Here is an 18,373-nt window from a genome sequence, read left to right as displayed (position 1 = left end):
CCAAGCCAGCAGGAACATTTCTTTTCTTTCTTTCTTTTTTTTTTTTTGCGGTACGCGGGCCTCTCACTGTTGTGGCCTCTCCCGTTGCGGAGCAGAGGCTCCGGACGCGCAGGCTCAGTGGCCATGGCTCACGGGCCCAGCCGCTCCGCGGCATGTAGGATCTTCCCAGACCGGGGCACGAACCCATGTCCCCTGCATCGGCAGGCGGACTCTCAACCACTGCGCCACCAGGGAAGCCCAGGAACATTTATTTTCTATAGTCATTTCTCTTTCTCCTTTGCATATCCAGTCAGTTACCACATCTCATCTTAAAACCATCTGAAAACTCTTGAATATTTGGTCACTTCTATTCTTATTGTTATTCCAAATACTGAAATTAGCTTTTGCTTAAAGTGCAAAAAGGTCTATAAAGTGAAAAGTGCATTTTCTTCTCTCGCCTTCTAGAAGTTAATAATTATTCTACTTTTGTATGTATGTATTTCTTAACACAAATATTAGTATGTTGCATACTGCTCTGCAAACATGCTTTTTACACTAAACAGTAGTTTTGCTGTCCATATAAGTGTATTCCACAGCCTTCTCATTCTATATAGTGGTTGTAAAATACTCCATGTATTGGATATAAAATAACTTTTAAACTATGTTTTCTCTGATCAGCATTTATATTGTTTTGTCTTTTGCCAGTATAAACTATAGTATAAAAATAATTTTGAAAAATATTGTTTTGCATATATATGAGTATATCCATATGCTAAAATCCTAAAATTCTTAGGTGAAGAGGGTTATGCATTTGTAATGTTGATAGATATTGAGAAATGGATGTAAATTTTAATTGGTTTCCTTGCATCCAAACTCACTGTTCTCCAAATTCTTTCTCTCCCACACTACTGTGTGGGACTCTTCAGTAGCTACTGGGTGGGGCTCTTCAGTAGGTTTGCATTTCCAATATGTTTAAGTGTAATTTTCTCTGGATGGCAGGCAGGATCCTTTACAATCTGCCCCTACTTGTCTTTCCACCCTTTATATTTTCTCATATCCCACTTTTTGCTATAGCAACACAACTGCATACAGTTCCATGCCACTGTGTTCTTTAACTCCATGCCTTAACATATATACCATTCTCTCACTCCGGAATACTGCCCCTGCCACTTTTTTGTCCATAGGATTCTTGTTTATCTGAGTTAAATTCCTGCTCTTTGCTTCTATTTCTATTTCTGTGTTTCTGTGTCAACGACTAGCATAGTGTCTGTAGGTTCCAGATGCTTTTTGTTTATACTGAATTTTATATATGCATATATTTAACGATTTTCTCTCAGTTGTCCTCTGACAATCTGCTTGGTTTTTTGCAATTAAGGGCTGAACACAGAGGATTCTACTGTTGTATCTAGAAGATACACATGGAGATTTAGCAATTTCATCAGTGTAGGTAATCCACATTTGATAATTCAGCATTGGCGTGGAACTTATAAATAAATAAAGCTGAAATAAAGTTTCCTAATTTGGCTGTTTTCTCTGATTCACTGGATAACTGCCAAATCCTACCTTTATTTTCTTCTGTGTGTTCACAGTGGATCTATATTTTGTATGGAATTCATCTTTTCCCCCCGTCATTACATTGAGAAGCAGGCAGTGTTTCATCTGCATTCATTAATTTGTCCATTCATTCAGCTAACTTTTAATGAGCACCTACTTTGTGCCAGGCACTACTCTTGGCACTGAGGAAACAGACAACATTCCTGATCCTATTAACATTCTAATGGGGAGAGACCAGCAATAAACAAACATGTAGAGTAAATTCCCATGGAGATAAGTTATTGAGAGAAAAATAAAGCAGATAAGAGATTGGAAAGTCGGGGAGAAAGGGGCTTTGTCTTTAGGGTCGTCAGTAGCGTCATCACCTATTCTCTGAGTATGTGACATTTGAGCCAAGACCGAGTTAAATGAGTGGAATGGCTGTGTGAAGATATGAAGAGGGACCATTCCAGACATTGGATATAGCTAGCACAAGGCCCTCGAGTGGAATATGCTTGATGAGTTCCTAGAACTGAAAGAAGATAAGTTTAGCTGGAGCAGAGTGAATGAAGGGGAGAATTAAAGGAAGTGAAGTGAAAGGCAGGGGCGTGCAAGGCTGTGTACAGCCTTGTAAGTCCTAGTAGGAACTGAGGGTTTCACAGGGAGTCATTGGAGGGTTTGGAGCAGAGAAGTGACATCAGATTTACATGTTAAGAAACTGTTCTTTCTGCTGTGGGGAGGTTGCAGGGAACAGGCGACTGGAGAAGTAGGATTAGATACAAGTTTATCACTGCTTTCCAGGGAAAACACTGGTGGATAACTTAATGATAAACCCTCAGTCCTGTAGGCTCTAGTTTTAGTACTTTCTGAAGAGACCGTTTAAAACTGTCTATAGTTTTAAAGAAATCAGTAAAGCACATAAATAAGTACAACTTAAAACCATTCTATTCTAAGTTTAAAAATAATGTGTGATTCACAATGCTCAGTAATTAATGCTACATGTATTGTAAGATACAAAACATTTAGTAAAGCATACTTAGATACACTATTAATTGTTTTAGGTAGAACTTTCAACAACAAAAGAAGAAGAATGTGCAAATACAGGAGATAGGCTCTTGTGTGAAGGGCCATTTGTTGAACAAGCTCCTGCCCAATCCTTTCAAGAAGTTCTAAAGCAATGGAGAACTGGGCATCATGATGACAATGAGAAACAGAAGTTACATGCAGCAAAACCAGGTACCGCTTTTTTTTTTTTTTTAAATAAAATGAATGCTTTAAAATAAAGCTGAATTTATTTTATCTCCATTCTCCATGAATATAAATGCAGTGTTCAGAAACACTGAAACATTGGGATAGTAGTTTGATATAACTCTTCAAAGGAGTAGTCACTCTATGACCATTGGTTTAGTGGTTTAATATTTATAACCCCCTGAATTGGGCATTGGGGATATATTTGCCTTTGTTTCCTACGTAAATTCAAGCTGTCAAATGAATAGAGAATTAGATTCTCTCAGCTCCTCTTCTAGCAGAAAGTTTTGTCAGAACAACTATTCCTTTTTTGAACTGTAATTACAACCCATAAAACAGGGTGATCTATGAGATGAGAGGAATAGAGAATTTTCTTGTATGTGTCTTGAGAAATATATTTCAGGGACTGCTGTGAAGTTCAGGGGGATAATTAATTTGTCTTTTGTTTTTCTTTCTTTTTGAAGAAATATTTGTTTTTATTTTTCCTTGGTAATTTTCACACCCATATTCTAGACATTGAAGATCTGGATGACCGAAGCGTACAGTGTCTTTTCTTTGTTTCCCAGTACCTTTTGAGGGAAATCATACCTTTAGAAGTATTCATTTATTAATTTTATTACTCAGAATCTTGTTGAGGCTTCCAATTGCTTTTCATTAAAAATAAAATATTAGATAATAAACTTAAATCATGTAACTTAATTGACAGCATTCAATTTTATGATTTTTATTTCATTTTTTCCCAGTGAAGGACCTCTCCTGATTAGTCCTCTTTTGTAACATAGTGTAATTCCTAATGTCAAGATATCACACACCTTATTCCCAATTAAAATCTGATTTTTTACTAAATAATATTCTCTCTTTCAAATATTTTTCCTACATTTGTTCATGATACATCAATTTTGTTAATACTTCCAAGACTTTATTTGTATACCCTGTTTTAGCATGTACATCAACATAACTCTCATTGACTATGTTATTTTATGTGCTCTTTTATTTGTGCTTTCACATTTTAATGTATTTTTTACTCTGAAAAGGATTAAGTCTTCTATAGAAATACCTTTTTGATTGTCCACTTTGAAGACATAGTATTTAAAAATAATGGAAGAACTGATATGTTGTAGCTTTCCTCTATAGGCTGAAGATTGTGGATAAAGATGCTTAAATGGAATTGAACTGCCTGATTTCAAAGGAATCATGGAAACCTGGAATAGTAGAGGCCAGATGTTGGCATATAATTATCAAAGTTATAGTGGAAAAATTACCAAAATAAGGGGCAAGGAAGACCAGTAATTAGATTGTTTCAGTTCACAGAGATCTATGGTACTAATTGGAGTACATAAGAATGAAAAAGTTTGTATAGACTCCTGTTTTTCCTATCTGAGTAGAAAATTTCCATCCTGATGCACAGAGACCCAACTTGAGCTACCATACTGGGAATTCAGAGTTTATTATAAAGTTCTCACCCCTAAGCCACACCACAAATCTGAAGCCCCTTGAGGTAGAGGCTGGGTCCTTTTGCAGGATTTTGTAGTGTGGTCACAGGGTACACTATGAATCTTCCTCTAAGCTTTCACTACAGAATTTATGGCTATTTACCAGGATAAACATGCACTGAGGAAAGGCAATGCCCAGACCTTCAGAGGGGTTATTAGATTCTGGGTCTGAACTGACAGTTAGACACCCTGGAGACCCTAAGTGCCACCATAATCCACCAGTCAGTCTTAGAGATTTATGGAAGTGGAATGATAGATAGAATCTTATCTTTATTCTGTCTCATAGTGCCTTGGGACTGTGGGACCATTATGTGGTTATTTTTCCAGTCTTGATTCTTGTGAACGGATGTACTTAGTAACAGGAATAATGCCTATGTTGATGGTCTGACCTGTGGCATGAAGGTTGTTATGGTAGTACGTAAGTAGAAGACCCTAGAACTGTCTCCCTCCCTTGCCAATGTCCATGCTAATAAAATACCATGCCAGAAGCAATACCTGGGTATTGCAAAGATTAATGCCAGCATCAAAGACCTGAAAGATGCAGGAATACTGCTTTTTATTATATTTCCATTTAACTTACTTATTTGGTACAAAAGCCAATGATCTTGGAAAATGACTACAGATTAAACTTGATCTGATGATGATGATACAGGTCACAGTTGCTTTTCTGGATGTAGTGTCTTTGCTGGAGAAAACCAACACATTCTCCATGGTTGGAGGAGGGAGACAGCTATTGACCTAGCCTAGGGGTTGATTTTTCTGTAAAGTGACAGATAGTAAATACGTTAAGCTTTGAGGGCCATTCAGAAGGGCCATACAACTTTGCCACTGTATCATGAAAGACAATATATAAACAAACGAGTGTGACTATTTTCTAATAAAACCTTGTTTATGGATACAAATTTGAATTTTACATAATTTTCACATGTCACAATATATTATCCTTCTTTTGATGTTTTTTCAGCCATTAAAATATGTAGAAACCATTCTTAGCTTGAAAGCCATACAAAAGCAGTGGGCCAGATTTGGCCCAAGGGCTATAGTTTACTGCTCCTTGACATATCAGATGTATTCTTTTCCATTTCTATTAATAAATATAGCCAGAGATCGTTGATATCATATGGGTTACAGTATACCTTCACAGTCTTGCTTCAGACCTACATTAGCTCTCCAGCTTTCTAGCATTATATAGTCCCAAAGAACCTTGATTGTCTTGCTATTGCACAAAAGATAATGTTCGCCCATTAGATTGATGGCATGATGCTAAGTGGATTTTGTGAACAGGGAGTATCTGTTGCAGAATGATTATATTGGACCCTTTCCATCATGGGTAGGGCAGTAATTTGTCCTCATGGGAAAAGCTACATATTTCAGAAAAGGATTTGCCTTCTCTTCCTGTAGTGTATCTGCCAGCAGAAGCTTTATTTGTCACTGTGGTGTCTTACACAATGAGTGTCTTAGATCAAGACACTCATTTTATTATGAAAAAGGTATAGGAATAGGCTCATACTCATGGAATTCACTCATCTTACCATGTGCAGCACTATCCAGCTAGCTTGATAGTTTTGTGGAATGGCCTGCTGAAGGTTCAGTATGGGTTCCAGCTGAGAAACAACATCTTGTGAGTTTGGGTGCTTTTCCTACAAGGGGCTCTATATTACATGAAACTCCGGCAAAACTTCCATTAAACAGGAAGCTGAGACTACCCACTGCCATTTGGGGCTCATCAGCACTGAGTTAATAGTCAGGAAGGGTCGCTGTACTGACCATGTTGTTTGAGCACAAGTATGAAGGAACAATTAGATTGTTATCATACAATAAAGAAAAGATAGACTTCATCTGCAAACCATTCAGTGGCATACTTAATTTTTCTGTGTCCAGTAATAATGTTCATTGGAAAAATGTGGCAAGCCAATGAAAAGAGGGCTTCTACGGTCTTGAATCTTTCGAGAATGAAGATTTTAGTCACTCTACTAGGTAAAAGGGGTTGGCAGACAGTAAGGTAAACAGAATAGGTGGTGAGAGAAGGAAGCTATGGTAAACAAATCAAGGTAGGCTTCAAAACCAGCTACAAAATGAAGAACCGTGGCAGCTAAGTTTTATATTGAGTAATTGTTTTTTTTTCTCCTCTCTTTTTCCTGATACCTAATATGACACATACTACTGGTATCTAACATTTAAATTTAGTTGGGAGTATCACTAAATTGAAATCTCCCTCTGATACATAGTGGCTGTAGAACTTTGTGTTCCCTGTGCTTCAGACATGAGTTAGTTTAGTTTTGTTTTGTTTTGTTTTCAGAGGAAGAGACAGACAGACAAATGGATGCTTAGATGCAAACTAAGTAGACTCTGTCTCTCCAGATCCGTTCTTTCCCATTTCTGCCCTACTCTGTGCCCCTAGAGGTTGATCTTTAGAGGCTGCATCACGTGAACTCCCTTGTTCTCTGGCTTCTGGTTGGGTTTGACCAGTTGGAGACACTAGCAGAACATTGAAGGGTGAGAAGAAGGAGGTAGAGGTATTCACTCTCCCTCTCCTTTATGTGCTGAGATTTTGCAGTTACTGCTTTGTCTGCATATATCATTAGCTCCACTCAGATGACCTTTCATCCACAGCCATTGCCTTCCATGACTACTTACAACACTTGCCTTACTTTGTCCTCTCAAGCCTAGGGTTGGTAACAGCTCTCCACTTTTTTAGTCTCTGAGTGCTTCAACATCACTTGTTCCCTTAACCTTAACATGATTATAAGTTAGTCCCTTCATTTGATCTTCTTCAAATTACCCCTTTGAGTTTTTTCTTTCCTGTCAGAACCCTGACTGATAATTAAAAAGGGATTTCTAAGAAGCCAAGATTCAAGTTGAAGTCTAGAAAATGAGTTGGAGAGTGGAGACACATTAGAATGTACAAAGGCTCCATGATGAAGAGAGCATATCGTGTTAATGGAACAGAAGGTAGATGTGCATGGACCTCAGAGAGCAGTTAAAGTGTTGTGACCTCAGAGAGCAAGGTTGTAGCACAACAAGCTAGAGAGGAATTACATTTAGTGGCTTGGAAAGACAAGGCTACAAACAAGGCAAAGTGTGGCATAGATATAGGAGGAAAGTTGGTAAAGTGTATTATCATAAAAACCCATGGAGGACAGTGTTTTTAAGTAAAGAAATGAGGTCAACAGTGCGGTTGCCATGGAGAAATCATTAAGATGAGGACTTCAGTTGATATAATATGTGATTTTATTTTGCCTCAGAGTATTATAAATGTGATTGTTTATGTGCGTGTGTATTATATGTATGTGTCTGTAAATATTTTCCTTTCCCTAAGATATTAAGCAGATGAAGAGAACATTTATAAAATTTATATACCTTATGGAGAAAAACAAAACAATAAGAACCTGTTCTCTTCCTCTTCCCTCCCCTCTAAGTGATTATCACTAGCCTGGATTTGTATTTTTTCATTCCCTTGATTTCCTTGCAGTTTACTGCATGTGTGTATCTCTAAACAATATATTGTTAAATTTGCATGTATTTAAACATTGTGTAAATGGAAAACTAGTATATGTACTCTTTTTCAACCTGTTTAACTTATTCAACATAATTTACTGAGATTTACCCATAAAGATGTGCATAGTTGTATTTCATTCATTTTCCCTGCTTAAGAGTCTTATGCTTAAAAGTCTTCTTTATATGACTACACCACTGTTTACCTGTGTAAATATTGATGTTTGTTTAGGTTGATTCCCATTTGGGGTAAGAAAGAGGTAGAAGTACTTACTTTTCCTCTCCTTGATATGCTGAGATTTTGCAGTGACTGCATTTTCTACTTATGTTACAGAGCAGCACGTAGATGACCTTTCATCCACAGCCCTTGCTTTCAATGACTTCTTACAAATTTCTCCTACTTTGTCCTCTCAAGCCTAGGGTTGGTAACAGCTTTCCATTATTTTTAGTTTCTGAGTGCTTCAACATCACTTATTCCCTTAACCCTACCCAGCAAACACTGCTGTTTTGAATATTCTTGCACAGGTCTCCTAATACACATGTGTACACATTTCTAGGTGTCTCTTCCTGGGAGCAGAATAGCTGGGTCATAGGGTGTCTGTGTTTTTAACTATACTAGGTTAACCTGAATTTTTTTACCAGAGTATTTGTGTTAGTTTATACTCCTCTCTGCAGTATATAAATGGTTTGGCTGCTTCCCATTATCACCAACACTTTAACTGTCAGTTTTTAAAAATTTTTGCTGGTCTGATAGAGATGAAATTGTATATTTCATTTGTGTACCTCATTACAAATGACATTGAGTATGTTTTCCTGTGTTTCTTGGCCATTAGCTTTGAATTTTCAAGTGTTCTAGTGATTTCTGTTATTGATTTCTAACTTGATTACGTTTCAGTGAACTGTAATTTCATTTCCTTCAGTGTGAAAGGCAAATACTTACAATGGCCTAGAAGGTTCAATGTAATCTGAAGTCCCTATCTCTGTGATCTCACTTCCTATTACTCTCTCCCTGGCTTGTTCTGTTTCAGCCACACTGGCCTCCTGGCTGTTCCTTAAATACCTTGGGCAAATTTACCTTAAGACTTTTAAAAGCATTGTCTATTAAGGAAAATACCCATCATCCCTTACAGAACTTCACACAAAAGGTAGCTAGAGAACCATTAAACAAGGGAGCAAACCAGAACCTCAGTTCCATAGCTTGTGTGGCATTGTTCAGGGAGACATGACTCATGAATCCATGTGTTCTAGATTTGTTTTATGTAAGCAATTTTAAACAAAGCTTATCCTGCTGAATGCATTACGTAGTTAAAGTCTCTCTTTCTAGAAAATATCATTAATCTGTTTGCCAGAAAGTCTAGTTATTAGCATATTCACAAGCAAGTTAACCCAGGCTACTTGCCGTATTTATTTCCTGGGAATGTGCCATTGGTGATGGGAGAAGAGTGAGTCCCAGGTCAGCTGCTTCATCTCCTTCCTCCTCATCACCCTTCTAGACTTGGGGGTTATCTCTCAAGCCAAGAGACTCTTCTCCATGACCTGGACAGAAAAAAAAGTGAGTCCTCATTTTTTTTCTCTTTCAGCTTCCCTGCCGGGAAATATTTTGTTTTCTTATGAAAAGGAGGACTCACGGTGGAGGGCTCTCCTTTTTTCTATGACTTGCTCTTGTCCTTGACTCCTACTCTTTCAGTTCCTGCATTCTGATGGTGGTTCCCAGAACATCCTCCAGTTGCTTTCTTCAGCACTGCTCTACACTTTGGGAGGAATAGGAGTGGATGACTTACATTCTTTTGGTTTATTTCTATTGCTGGCATTTGGCTGTTTCTAAAAGCTATTTATTAAAGGCTGCAGTATGAGCTTGGGATTATTCTCTAGTTTCAGTCTATAAAAAAATAATTGTTTCCCTCTTTACTACTTCTCTATCTTCTCCCACATTTTTCCTCCTGTTGTGGTCATTATGGAAAGAGGGCTAATATCTAGGAGGGTGGAGAGACTAGTAACTCTGTATTTATGCTGCTTTCTTTCCCAGAAATCTCCATCAGTTCTAAATATCTTTGAATGGTGGTTTTAATTTAGTAGTACTTCAGAAACATCTTAAGCATCTGGAAGTAAGTTGCCATGTAGATATAAATTCATGAGGACAATTGTCTCCTCCAGGTGCCATTTTGAGTTATTTATTTTCTGTTTCCCATAATGTGTAAATATTATTGTCAGTGGCTCTAACACGTACCTTTATGTGTGTGTGCATTTATAGAATATATAATGAATCCATTTGTATTTATCTTTATCGTGTAAAATAATTAGTTGCTTTAAAAAACCTTGTGAATCATAAGATTTTTTTTCATTTCAAGAAATTATTGAAGAAAACTATACAGTAATATAATAAATCACCAATATTTAACACTTTTGCATCATTTAAACCTAGAACTATTGATTATACAGACAAATATCAAAGCACATTTGCCTCAAAAATGGTGAGTTCTATATCTTGAGAGAAGATGTGCTAATTTGTAGACTAGGTTACCTTAATTATGCATATTATGTTTATTTTTATAGAGTCATTGGAAGAATGTGAAGTACAAACTAATCTGAGAATTTGGACAGAACCACTTACGATTGAATTTAAAGAAGACAGTCTATCCTACATGGAAAAATTATGGCTTAAAAAACACAGAAGGTATTTTCTGATTTTTTGCATTATTAGTAAGAAATGTAAAAGCTATTTACGATCCGTGTGTGACATGCTTTTTTGTAGCACTGTTATTTTTGCACTTCACATTTGCATAAATAATTTTAAAGCAATATTAAATCCCTGTGAAGCTTCTACCGTTCTGATAAGAATTTTAATTCTATTTATGTATGTAATGTGTGATTGATTTAGGGTTTGCCTTGAGAAGTGGAAATGTGTATGTGGGAAACAAGGCACAAATATGGTATAGAATTTAAACATAATAGCAAAAATAATGTGATAAATGAAAGCTTACTTTGAAGAGGTAATTTTTGAGCTGTACTCTTCAGAAACTTTTAAGTTACTTTTAAAGTTACTTTTAAGTTAAGCAGACCTTTGATTTTATAGTTTTATTAATAGTATTCAAATATATTTTATTCAAAGCCTATATCAATAGATGTAGCATTTCATAAGTGGTTTAAAAGTTAAATATCAAACCAAATCGATGACTGAGTACATGTTGGAGTCATGCATAATTTTACCATGATATAAGAGCCTTTAAAGGTACCTTTAAAGGCCATGGTCTCAGTTTCCCCTATAGCAGTGCTACTCACACTTCATTGTGCCTATGAATCAGCTAGAGACCATGGCAAAATACAGATTCTTCTTCAGTAGGTATGGGTGGAGCCTGAGATTTTGCATTTCTGAATTTCTGATAGCTCCCATGTGATACTGCCGTGGGTAATGCTAGTCTCTGAACCACATTTTGAGGAGCAGGGTGTTAGAAAACCTGTCTAGAATGTACCTGAGGAGTGGTTTTCGAGCCCTTGCTTCATTCACTTCCAGTCATACAAAGCCATCTCCCGAGATGACCCACTCCATCCTTGGAACATTCTGTCTCCTGTGATATCTCCTAGTGAGCTGCAATTTTTTCTGACTAGTTGCTAACTTGGCCCTAATTCTACCAATTAAACCAATACTGAGCCAATTGAATCTCTCCTCTTCATGGTATCCCTTCATATTTTTAAAAATCAGCCCTCATGACTTCCTTGAAGCTTCTGTTTGACAGGTTACCATCTGCCCCCACACCCCTTCAGCTGTTTTTCATGGGCAGATTTCTTTTCTTTTAATTTTTTTTTAAAATTTTGAAATAAGACATGCAGTCAAGAGTTACAAAACAACACGAAGAATTTCCACTTGCCATTCATTCAGCTTTTCTAATGGTAACATCTTACATAATCATAGTGCATGTATCAACACCAAGAAATTAACATTAGTACAATATAAATCACTAAACTACACACTTTATTTGGATTTCACCAGTTTTTGTCACTAACGTCCTTATTCTGTTTCAGGATTCAATTCAGGATCTCACATTGCAGTTTTGTCCTATCTCCTTATCCATTGCAATTCCTCAGTCTTCCCTTGTTTTCATGACCTGGACATGAGCACTTGCTGGATATTTCATAGAATATACTCAGTGTGGGTCTATCTGGTGTTTTTTCATAATTAGATTGAGGTTGTGCATTTTGAGGAAGAATGCCACAGAGAGGACGCACCCTTCTCAGTGCATGATATCACCCGATCATACTATCAGTATATCTCGTCACCTGGATGTTAACCTTGAACACATGGTTAATGTGGTACTCACCAAGGTTCCCTGCTGCAAAACCACTCTTTTCCTTTCGTAATTAACATTGTGGTCTGTTCAAGCTGTCAGAATACCATAGACTGGGTGGCTTATAAACAGCACACATTTATTTTTCACAATTCTTAAGGGTGGGAAGTTCAAGATCAAGGTGCCAGCAGACTTGGTGACTGGAGAGACCCAGCTTCGTGGTTCATAGAGGGCTGTCTTCTCACTGTGTCCTCACAGGGCAGAAGGGGTGAGAGGTCTCTCTTGGGGAGAGACTAATCCCATTCATGGGGGTGCTACCCTCTTGACCTAATCACCTCCCAAAGGCTCACCACCTAATACCATCACCTGGGAGGTTAGAATTTCAACATACGAATTTTGTGGGGACACAAACATTCAGAAGAGAGCTTTCTGCTCCTTGCCCTCCACCAGTTTATGTCCTGCTCGCATGCAAAATATGTTCATTCTATACCAATAGCTCCAAAAGTCTTAACTCCTTCCATCATCAACTCAAAATTCTGAAGTCTTAATTCTAAAGTCTTATCTAAGTATCATCTAAATCAGATATGGGTGAGATTCAATGTCTGATTCATTCTGAGACAAATTGCTCTCTAACTGTGAACGTACGAAATCAAACACGTTCTGTGCTTCCAAAATACAAAAGTGGGACAGGCATAGGATAGATATTCCCATTCTAAAAGGGATAAATTGGAAATAAAAAAGAAGTAACAGGTCCTGAGCAAGTCTGAAACCTAACGGCGCAAATGCTATTAGACCTTAAATCTTGAGAGTATCCTCTGCTGTCCAGGCCCACTGGGATAGAAGCCCCACTTCCGGACACACTGAGGCAGCAGTTCTGCCCCGAGCTTTGCCTGGCAGGGGCTGGGCCCCCAAGGCTCTGGTTGGCTCTGCCCTGTGGCTTTGAGTGGCCCCATTCCTAAGATGGCTCTGAGCTCGGTGACATGCCTGTGACTTCCCTGGGTTTGAATTGTGTGGCTGGTCTAGTCTGGGGTCACAAGGGCAGCCTTGCCCCCAGGGATTTACTGGGCTGTTGCTCTAACGGGGCTCTCTGTGATGGGAGAGATAGCCCTGATGATTTCTGAATTGCCTTTGGGATCATTCTTCCATTGTCTTGGATAATAGGTCATATCTTCTGTTTAGATGGCTGACTGATCTCCCTGTGAGATGATCCTTTGGCCATATACTTCCTATTCTCTCCTGTATAGGTTGTGTCATACTTTTCAATATAAATATAAATAGGCTGAGAATGTTCCAAATCTTTAAGTTTTGCTTCTCTTTTGATTAATTCTGTCTTTAATTCATTTTTCTCTTCCTTGCATTTTGTTATGAGCAGTCATGAGAAACCAGGCCTCTCCTTCAACACTTTGCTTAGAAATTGCCTCGGCCATATGTCTAATTTCATTACTCACAAGTTCTACCTTCCATAAAACACTAGGACATGAATGCAATTCAGCTAAGCTCTTTGCCACTTTGTTAGCAAGGATTGCCTTTCCTCCACTGTATGATAAATTGTTCCTTACTTCCATCTGATACCTCATCAAAATGGCATTTACCATCCATATTACTACTGACATTCTTTTCAGGATTACTTCGGTATTCTTTAAGACTATTGAAGCTTTTTCTACAGCTCTCTCTTTTTTTTGAGCCCTTACCAGTATTGTCTTTAAAGGTCTATTAATAGCGATGTAGCCTTTTCCTAGCATGAACTTCAGACCTCTTCCAGCCTTTACTAATTAGCCAGCTCCAAAGCTGCTTTCACATTTTAAGGAATTTTATAGCAGCACCCCACTTCTGGTACCCATTTCTGTCTTTGTCCATTTGGGATGTTATAACAGAATACCATAGACTGGGTGGCTTATAAAAAACAAACATTTATTTCTTAATGTTCCTGCGGTTAGGAAGTCCCAGATCAAGATACCAGCAGATTCAGAGTCTGGTGATGGCCTGCTTCCTGGTTCATAGGAGAAATCTTTTCATGGTGTCTTCGCAGGGCTCTCATGAGCCTCTTCTATAAAGGTGCTAATCCCATGTGGGGACTCTGCCTTCATGACTTAATCACCTCCCAAAGGCCTCATCTCTTAATGCCATCACACTGAGTGTTAGAATTTCAACATATGAATTGGGTGGGGGGGGACTTAATCACATCACAGTAATAAATATTTTAGGGGAGATACTTTGAGATGATGCAAAATTCTGTTTTTCTTTAAACTTTCATCTACTAATTTTAGCATTTGTCAGTGGATTTTGCCTGTAGCAGTTATTACTCTGCTGCTCTAGTGGGGATTTTCTATTTCCTCTATTCCTTCTACATTTATTAATTGGAATTCTTCAAGGAAGAATATCTCTTTTCCCACTTTGGTTTATTTATTCAATTGTTTATTTATGTGGACTCATGGATATTTATTTTATTTTGGATTAATAGCCAATAAGATTGTCATTTATTTTTTGACTCAAGTTCCTGCTTTGATCACTGAGAACTCCTTCAGGTTGACTTCTCGCTCCTTTCAATACGTTCTTGCCATTTTTTGTTTGTTGGTTGGTTTGCGTTGAACATCTCTTTATTTTTCTAGCACCTGAGATGCATTTTCCTGTCCTAACCCGGGAATCATTTTTCCAAGGAACCCTGATTCCTTTTACTGGAGACTGTTATTCAGAAACCAAGATCTCAACTTAGGTGTGCACTTTGCTACTCAGGAGTCATAGATCCTAGGTTTTCTCAGAGAACATCTAGGAGATACATGTATATATACTAACCCAGGATACACACACAACTAAATTTACTTCTGTACCTGTCTACCTATTAAAGTAAACATGAGTTCATATTCATACATCCAAGCCAACATCAACTGGTTCATTTACCTTCTCCCTTTGCTTATTTGTGGTTTCTTTCACCTGCAGTGAGAATCCTGGCTCTCAGTTTCTATAATATATTTATTAATTTATCACCCTTAGTATATGTGTAAAGTAGTTTCAGAATCTCTAACTAATTTCACTGTGAGAAACAAATTTACCAATTAGAGTACACTGTGTATAGTGCTTTCTACAGTATCCAGTCAAAATCTTGTTTTCCAAAGTTGCTTAGGCCATGGCACTCATTACTTTCCCATCTCCTTTAGAGTGGTTCTACCATTCTTTGGGGTATGCCCATATCCTGAGTACTTTTTAAAATTTGAATAAACTTGTGTACAGTTCTGTGGGCTTTTGCCAGTGCCTAGAGCCATGTGTTCACCACAGTACTGAAGAATACAGTTCCATCACCCCATAATCCCTCATGCTTCCTCTTTCTTTAGTCAACCCTTCTTCCTCAACCCATGACAACTATTGGTCTGTTTCCATCCTTATACATTTGCCTTTTTCTGAATGTCATGTAAATTAAATCATAAAATATGTAGCTTTTTGCATCCTTCATTTAGCAAAATGCATTTAAGATTCAACCATGTTCTTGAGTGAATCAAAGTCTGTTCCTTTTTATGGTAGAGTAGTATTTCATAATCATGGTATATATTTTATCCATTCATCTGTTAAATAACATCCTGCTGGTTTCTAGTTTGGGGCAATTATGACTAAATCTATTATAAACAGTTGCATATAGGTTTTTATTTGAATATAAGTTTTTAATTCCCTGGGTAAATACCTGGACCAGGATGGCTGAGTTATATGGTAAATGTAGGTTTATCTTGATGAGAAACTGCCAAACTGTTTCCGAAGTGACTGAATAGTTTTGCATTTTTTTCTGTAATGTGTGAGAGTTCCAGTTGCTCCACATCCTTGCCAGTGCCTGGTATTCTCAGGTTATTTTTTCTTTTGATGGTTGTTTTAACAGGTGTGTAGTTATATCCCATTGTGGTTTACGTGGCAGGGTTTTAAGTTCGTACATAGACTATTCTGGTTATTCCTATGTAACTATTGTCCAAGTTGTCTGTATCTCTTTTAAAGTATTATGTCCATAACAGTCTTTCAGGTGTGAAAATTAGTAGTGTATATCTGTCAATTGCCTCTTTTTAGCTTAGGAATTAGTACATAAAAGTAATCCCAAGGTCACTTATCTTTTTTAGTAGCTGCCTTTCAAGGCCCTTCACACTGAGTTTCCTATACAGTAAAAGAACACTTTTGTTAAATGACTGACTTCATTTCTGCCTGTAATTTTCATATTTTATAAAAGGCTTAACAGGCTTATAAATATATGTTCTATTGCATTTTGTTTTTATATCACTTTTCTATTTGGATAGTAATGATTTTTGTATATTACCTGCCAATACGTAAGTGTTGATACACCTTAATAGCAATCTTAATATGTCCAGTGGTTCTTTCTGTTGTAGTTGAGATAACATTGGTTTATAACATTATATATATGTTTCATGTGTGCAGATTATATTTCACACTGCAACCTGCTCACGACCAAAAGTTTAGTTTCCATTCGTGACTGTGCAGTTGACCACCTTTACTCATTTTGCCCTCTTCTACTCCCCTCCCCCTCTGGTAACCACTAATCTGTTCTCTGTATTAATGTGTTTGTTTTTGTTTTGTTTTGTTTGTTTGTTTTTGATTTTTTTATATTTCACTTACGAGTGGAATCATTTGTCTTTCTCTGACATTTTTCACTTATGCTATCAAGGTCTATCTATGTTGTCACAAATGTCAAGATTTTATGTTTGCTTATAGCTAAGTAGTATTCCATAGTGTGTGTGTGTGTGTGTGTGTGTGTGTGTGTGCGTGTGTGTGTGTATAACCACATTTTTATCCATGCATCTGTTGCTGGGCACTTAGGTTGTTTCCATATCCTGGCTACTGTAAATAAAGCTGCAAAGGGATACATATATCTTTTCAAATTATTATTTTCATTTTCTTCAGATAAATACCTAGAAATGGAATAGCTAGATCATATGGTAGTTCTATTCTTAATTTTTTGAGGAATCTCCATACTGTTTTCCATAGCGGCTACACCAAATTACATTCCCACCAACAGTGTATAAAGTTCCCTTTTCTCCGTATCTTCTCCAACATTTGCTATTCCTTTGTGATGATGGCCATTCTAGCAGGTGTGAGGTGATATCTCATTGTGGTTTTCATTTACATTTCCATGATGATTAGTGATGTTGAGTATCTTTTCATGAGCCTGTTGGCCATCTGTATGTCTTCTTTGGAAAAATGTCTATTCAGATCCTCTGCCGATTTTTAATTGGGTTCTTTGGTTTTTTTGTTGTTGATTTATATATCTTAGATATTACTTAGATATTAGTTCCTTATTAAATATATGATTTGCAAATATCTTCTCATTTGGTAGGCTGTCTTTTCATTTTGTTGATGGTCCCCTTTGCTGTGCAGACGCTTTTTAGTTTGATGTAGTCCCACTGGTTTATTTTCTCTTTTGTTTCTAGTGGATCTTTTAAATGCTAGGAAAGTTTCATGAAAGAGATCATACAATTTGGATTTAGAGTATTTTAAGGGTGGATATTAAAAATTAGCTGGTATTTCTACTCCAGTTCCCCTACTCTTTTTATTATATGTACTTCTCAGTTCTAGCTGATCATCAGAAGCATGGGGGGAGGTTTTTAGAATGCTGATTTCTCCTCCCGGCCCCAGACAGACCTAAAAATCAGTGTTTTTAAGGATGGGTATGAGACTCTGCATTCAAAAAGATCTTCTCTGGTGATTCTGATGCAAACAGCCTAACACTGATTCACAGTGTTAGAACCATTCATCACAAGAATGATTTGGTCAATTTGGTTTCCCCAAATGAATTGGTCAATGCTCAATACATATTTGTTTAAATTTTAAAAAAGGAAAATCTGGTGAAGTAATCCTATTCTAAAGCATATGTCATCTTTTATTTATGTGGCATGATATTTTGACAAAGCAATTGTGTTAGGGTCCCAATCCAGAATGTAGAGTTAATTTATTGACTAACTAGTTGTTTGTTCATGGGCAAATCACTTTAATTCTCTTGGTCCAAATTTTATCACCTGAAAAACATTGAGTTTGGAATAAATAATCTAAGGGACCCCTTCAGCTCCAGTGCTCTATTAACTAGACTCTCTAAGTCTTTGGTTCAGGGCTTTCCTCCTAAAATTAGGTAAGTTTTCACTTCATGAAGGAGTATCTGGATATTAGTACAGTTATGTGTATCAGTGATTGAATTTTTAGTACAGTATATCTATGTCAAACTGGAAAGAGGCTGGTGACCAGATGCCAGTTTGTCTTTGAACTTTACTCTTTAATATTTTCCATCATTTAATTAAATTTTGGATGTAAGATGACATGCTTTTCAAAGCTGGATAATATATAAATATTTTGGAGTGTTCT

The 18,373-nt window shown here is 37.1% G+C and overlaps 1 protein-coding gene across 2 annotated transcripts in view; it reads left to right on the top strand.

Annotated features, from left to right (window-relative positions):
- ZBBX (zinc finger B-box domain containing) overlaps positions 1–18,373 on the top strand; it is a 105,572-nt gene that overhangs the window by 55,541 nt on the left and 31,658 nt on the right. For both annotated transcript variants that reach the window (XM_065876455.1, XM_065876454.1), the window contains exons 8-9: positions 2,574–2,748; positions 10,302–10,422. In XM_065876455.1, coding sequence (XP_065732527.1) covers positions 2,574–2,748; positions 10,302–10,422 — 296 coding nt within the window. The remainder of the gene's footprint in view (positions 1–2,573; positions 2,749–10,301; positions 10,423–18,373) is intronic.

Source organism: Phocoena phocoena, chromosome 4 (assembly GCF_963924675.1).
Source record: "Phocoena phocoena chromosome 4, mPhoPho1.1, whole genome shotgun sequence".
NCBI classification, from domain to species: domain Eukaryota; kingdom Metazoa; phylum Chordata; class Mammalia; order Artiodactyla; family Phocoenidae; genus Phocoena; species Phocoena phocoena.
Note: the sequence above shows the minus strand (reverse complement) of the source record. Positions and strands in the feature narration are given on the sequence as shown.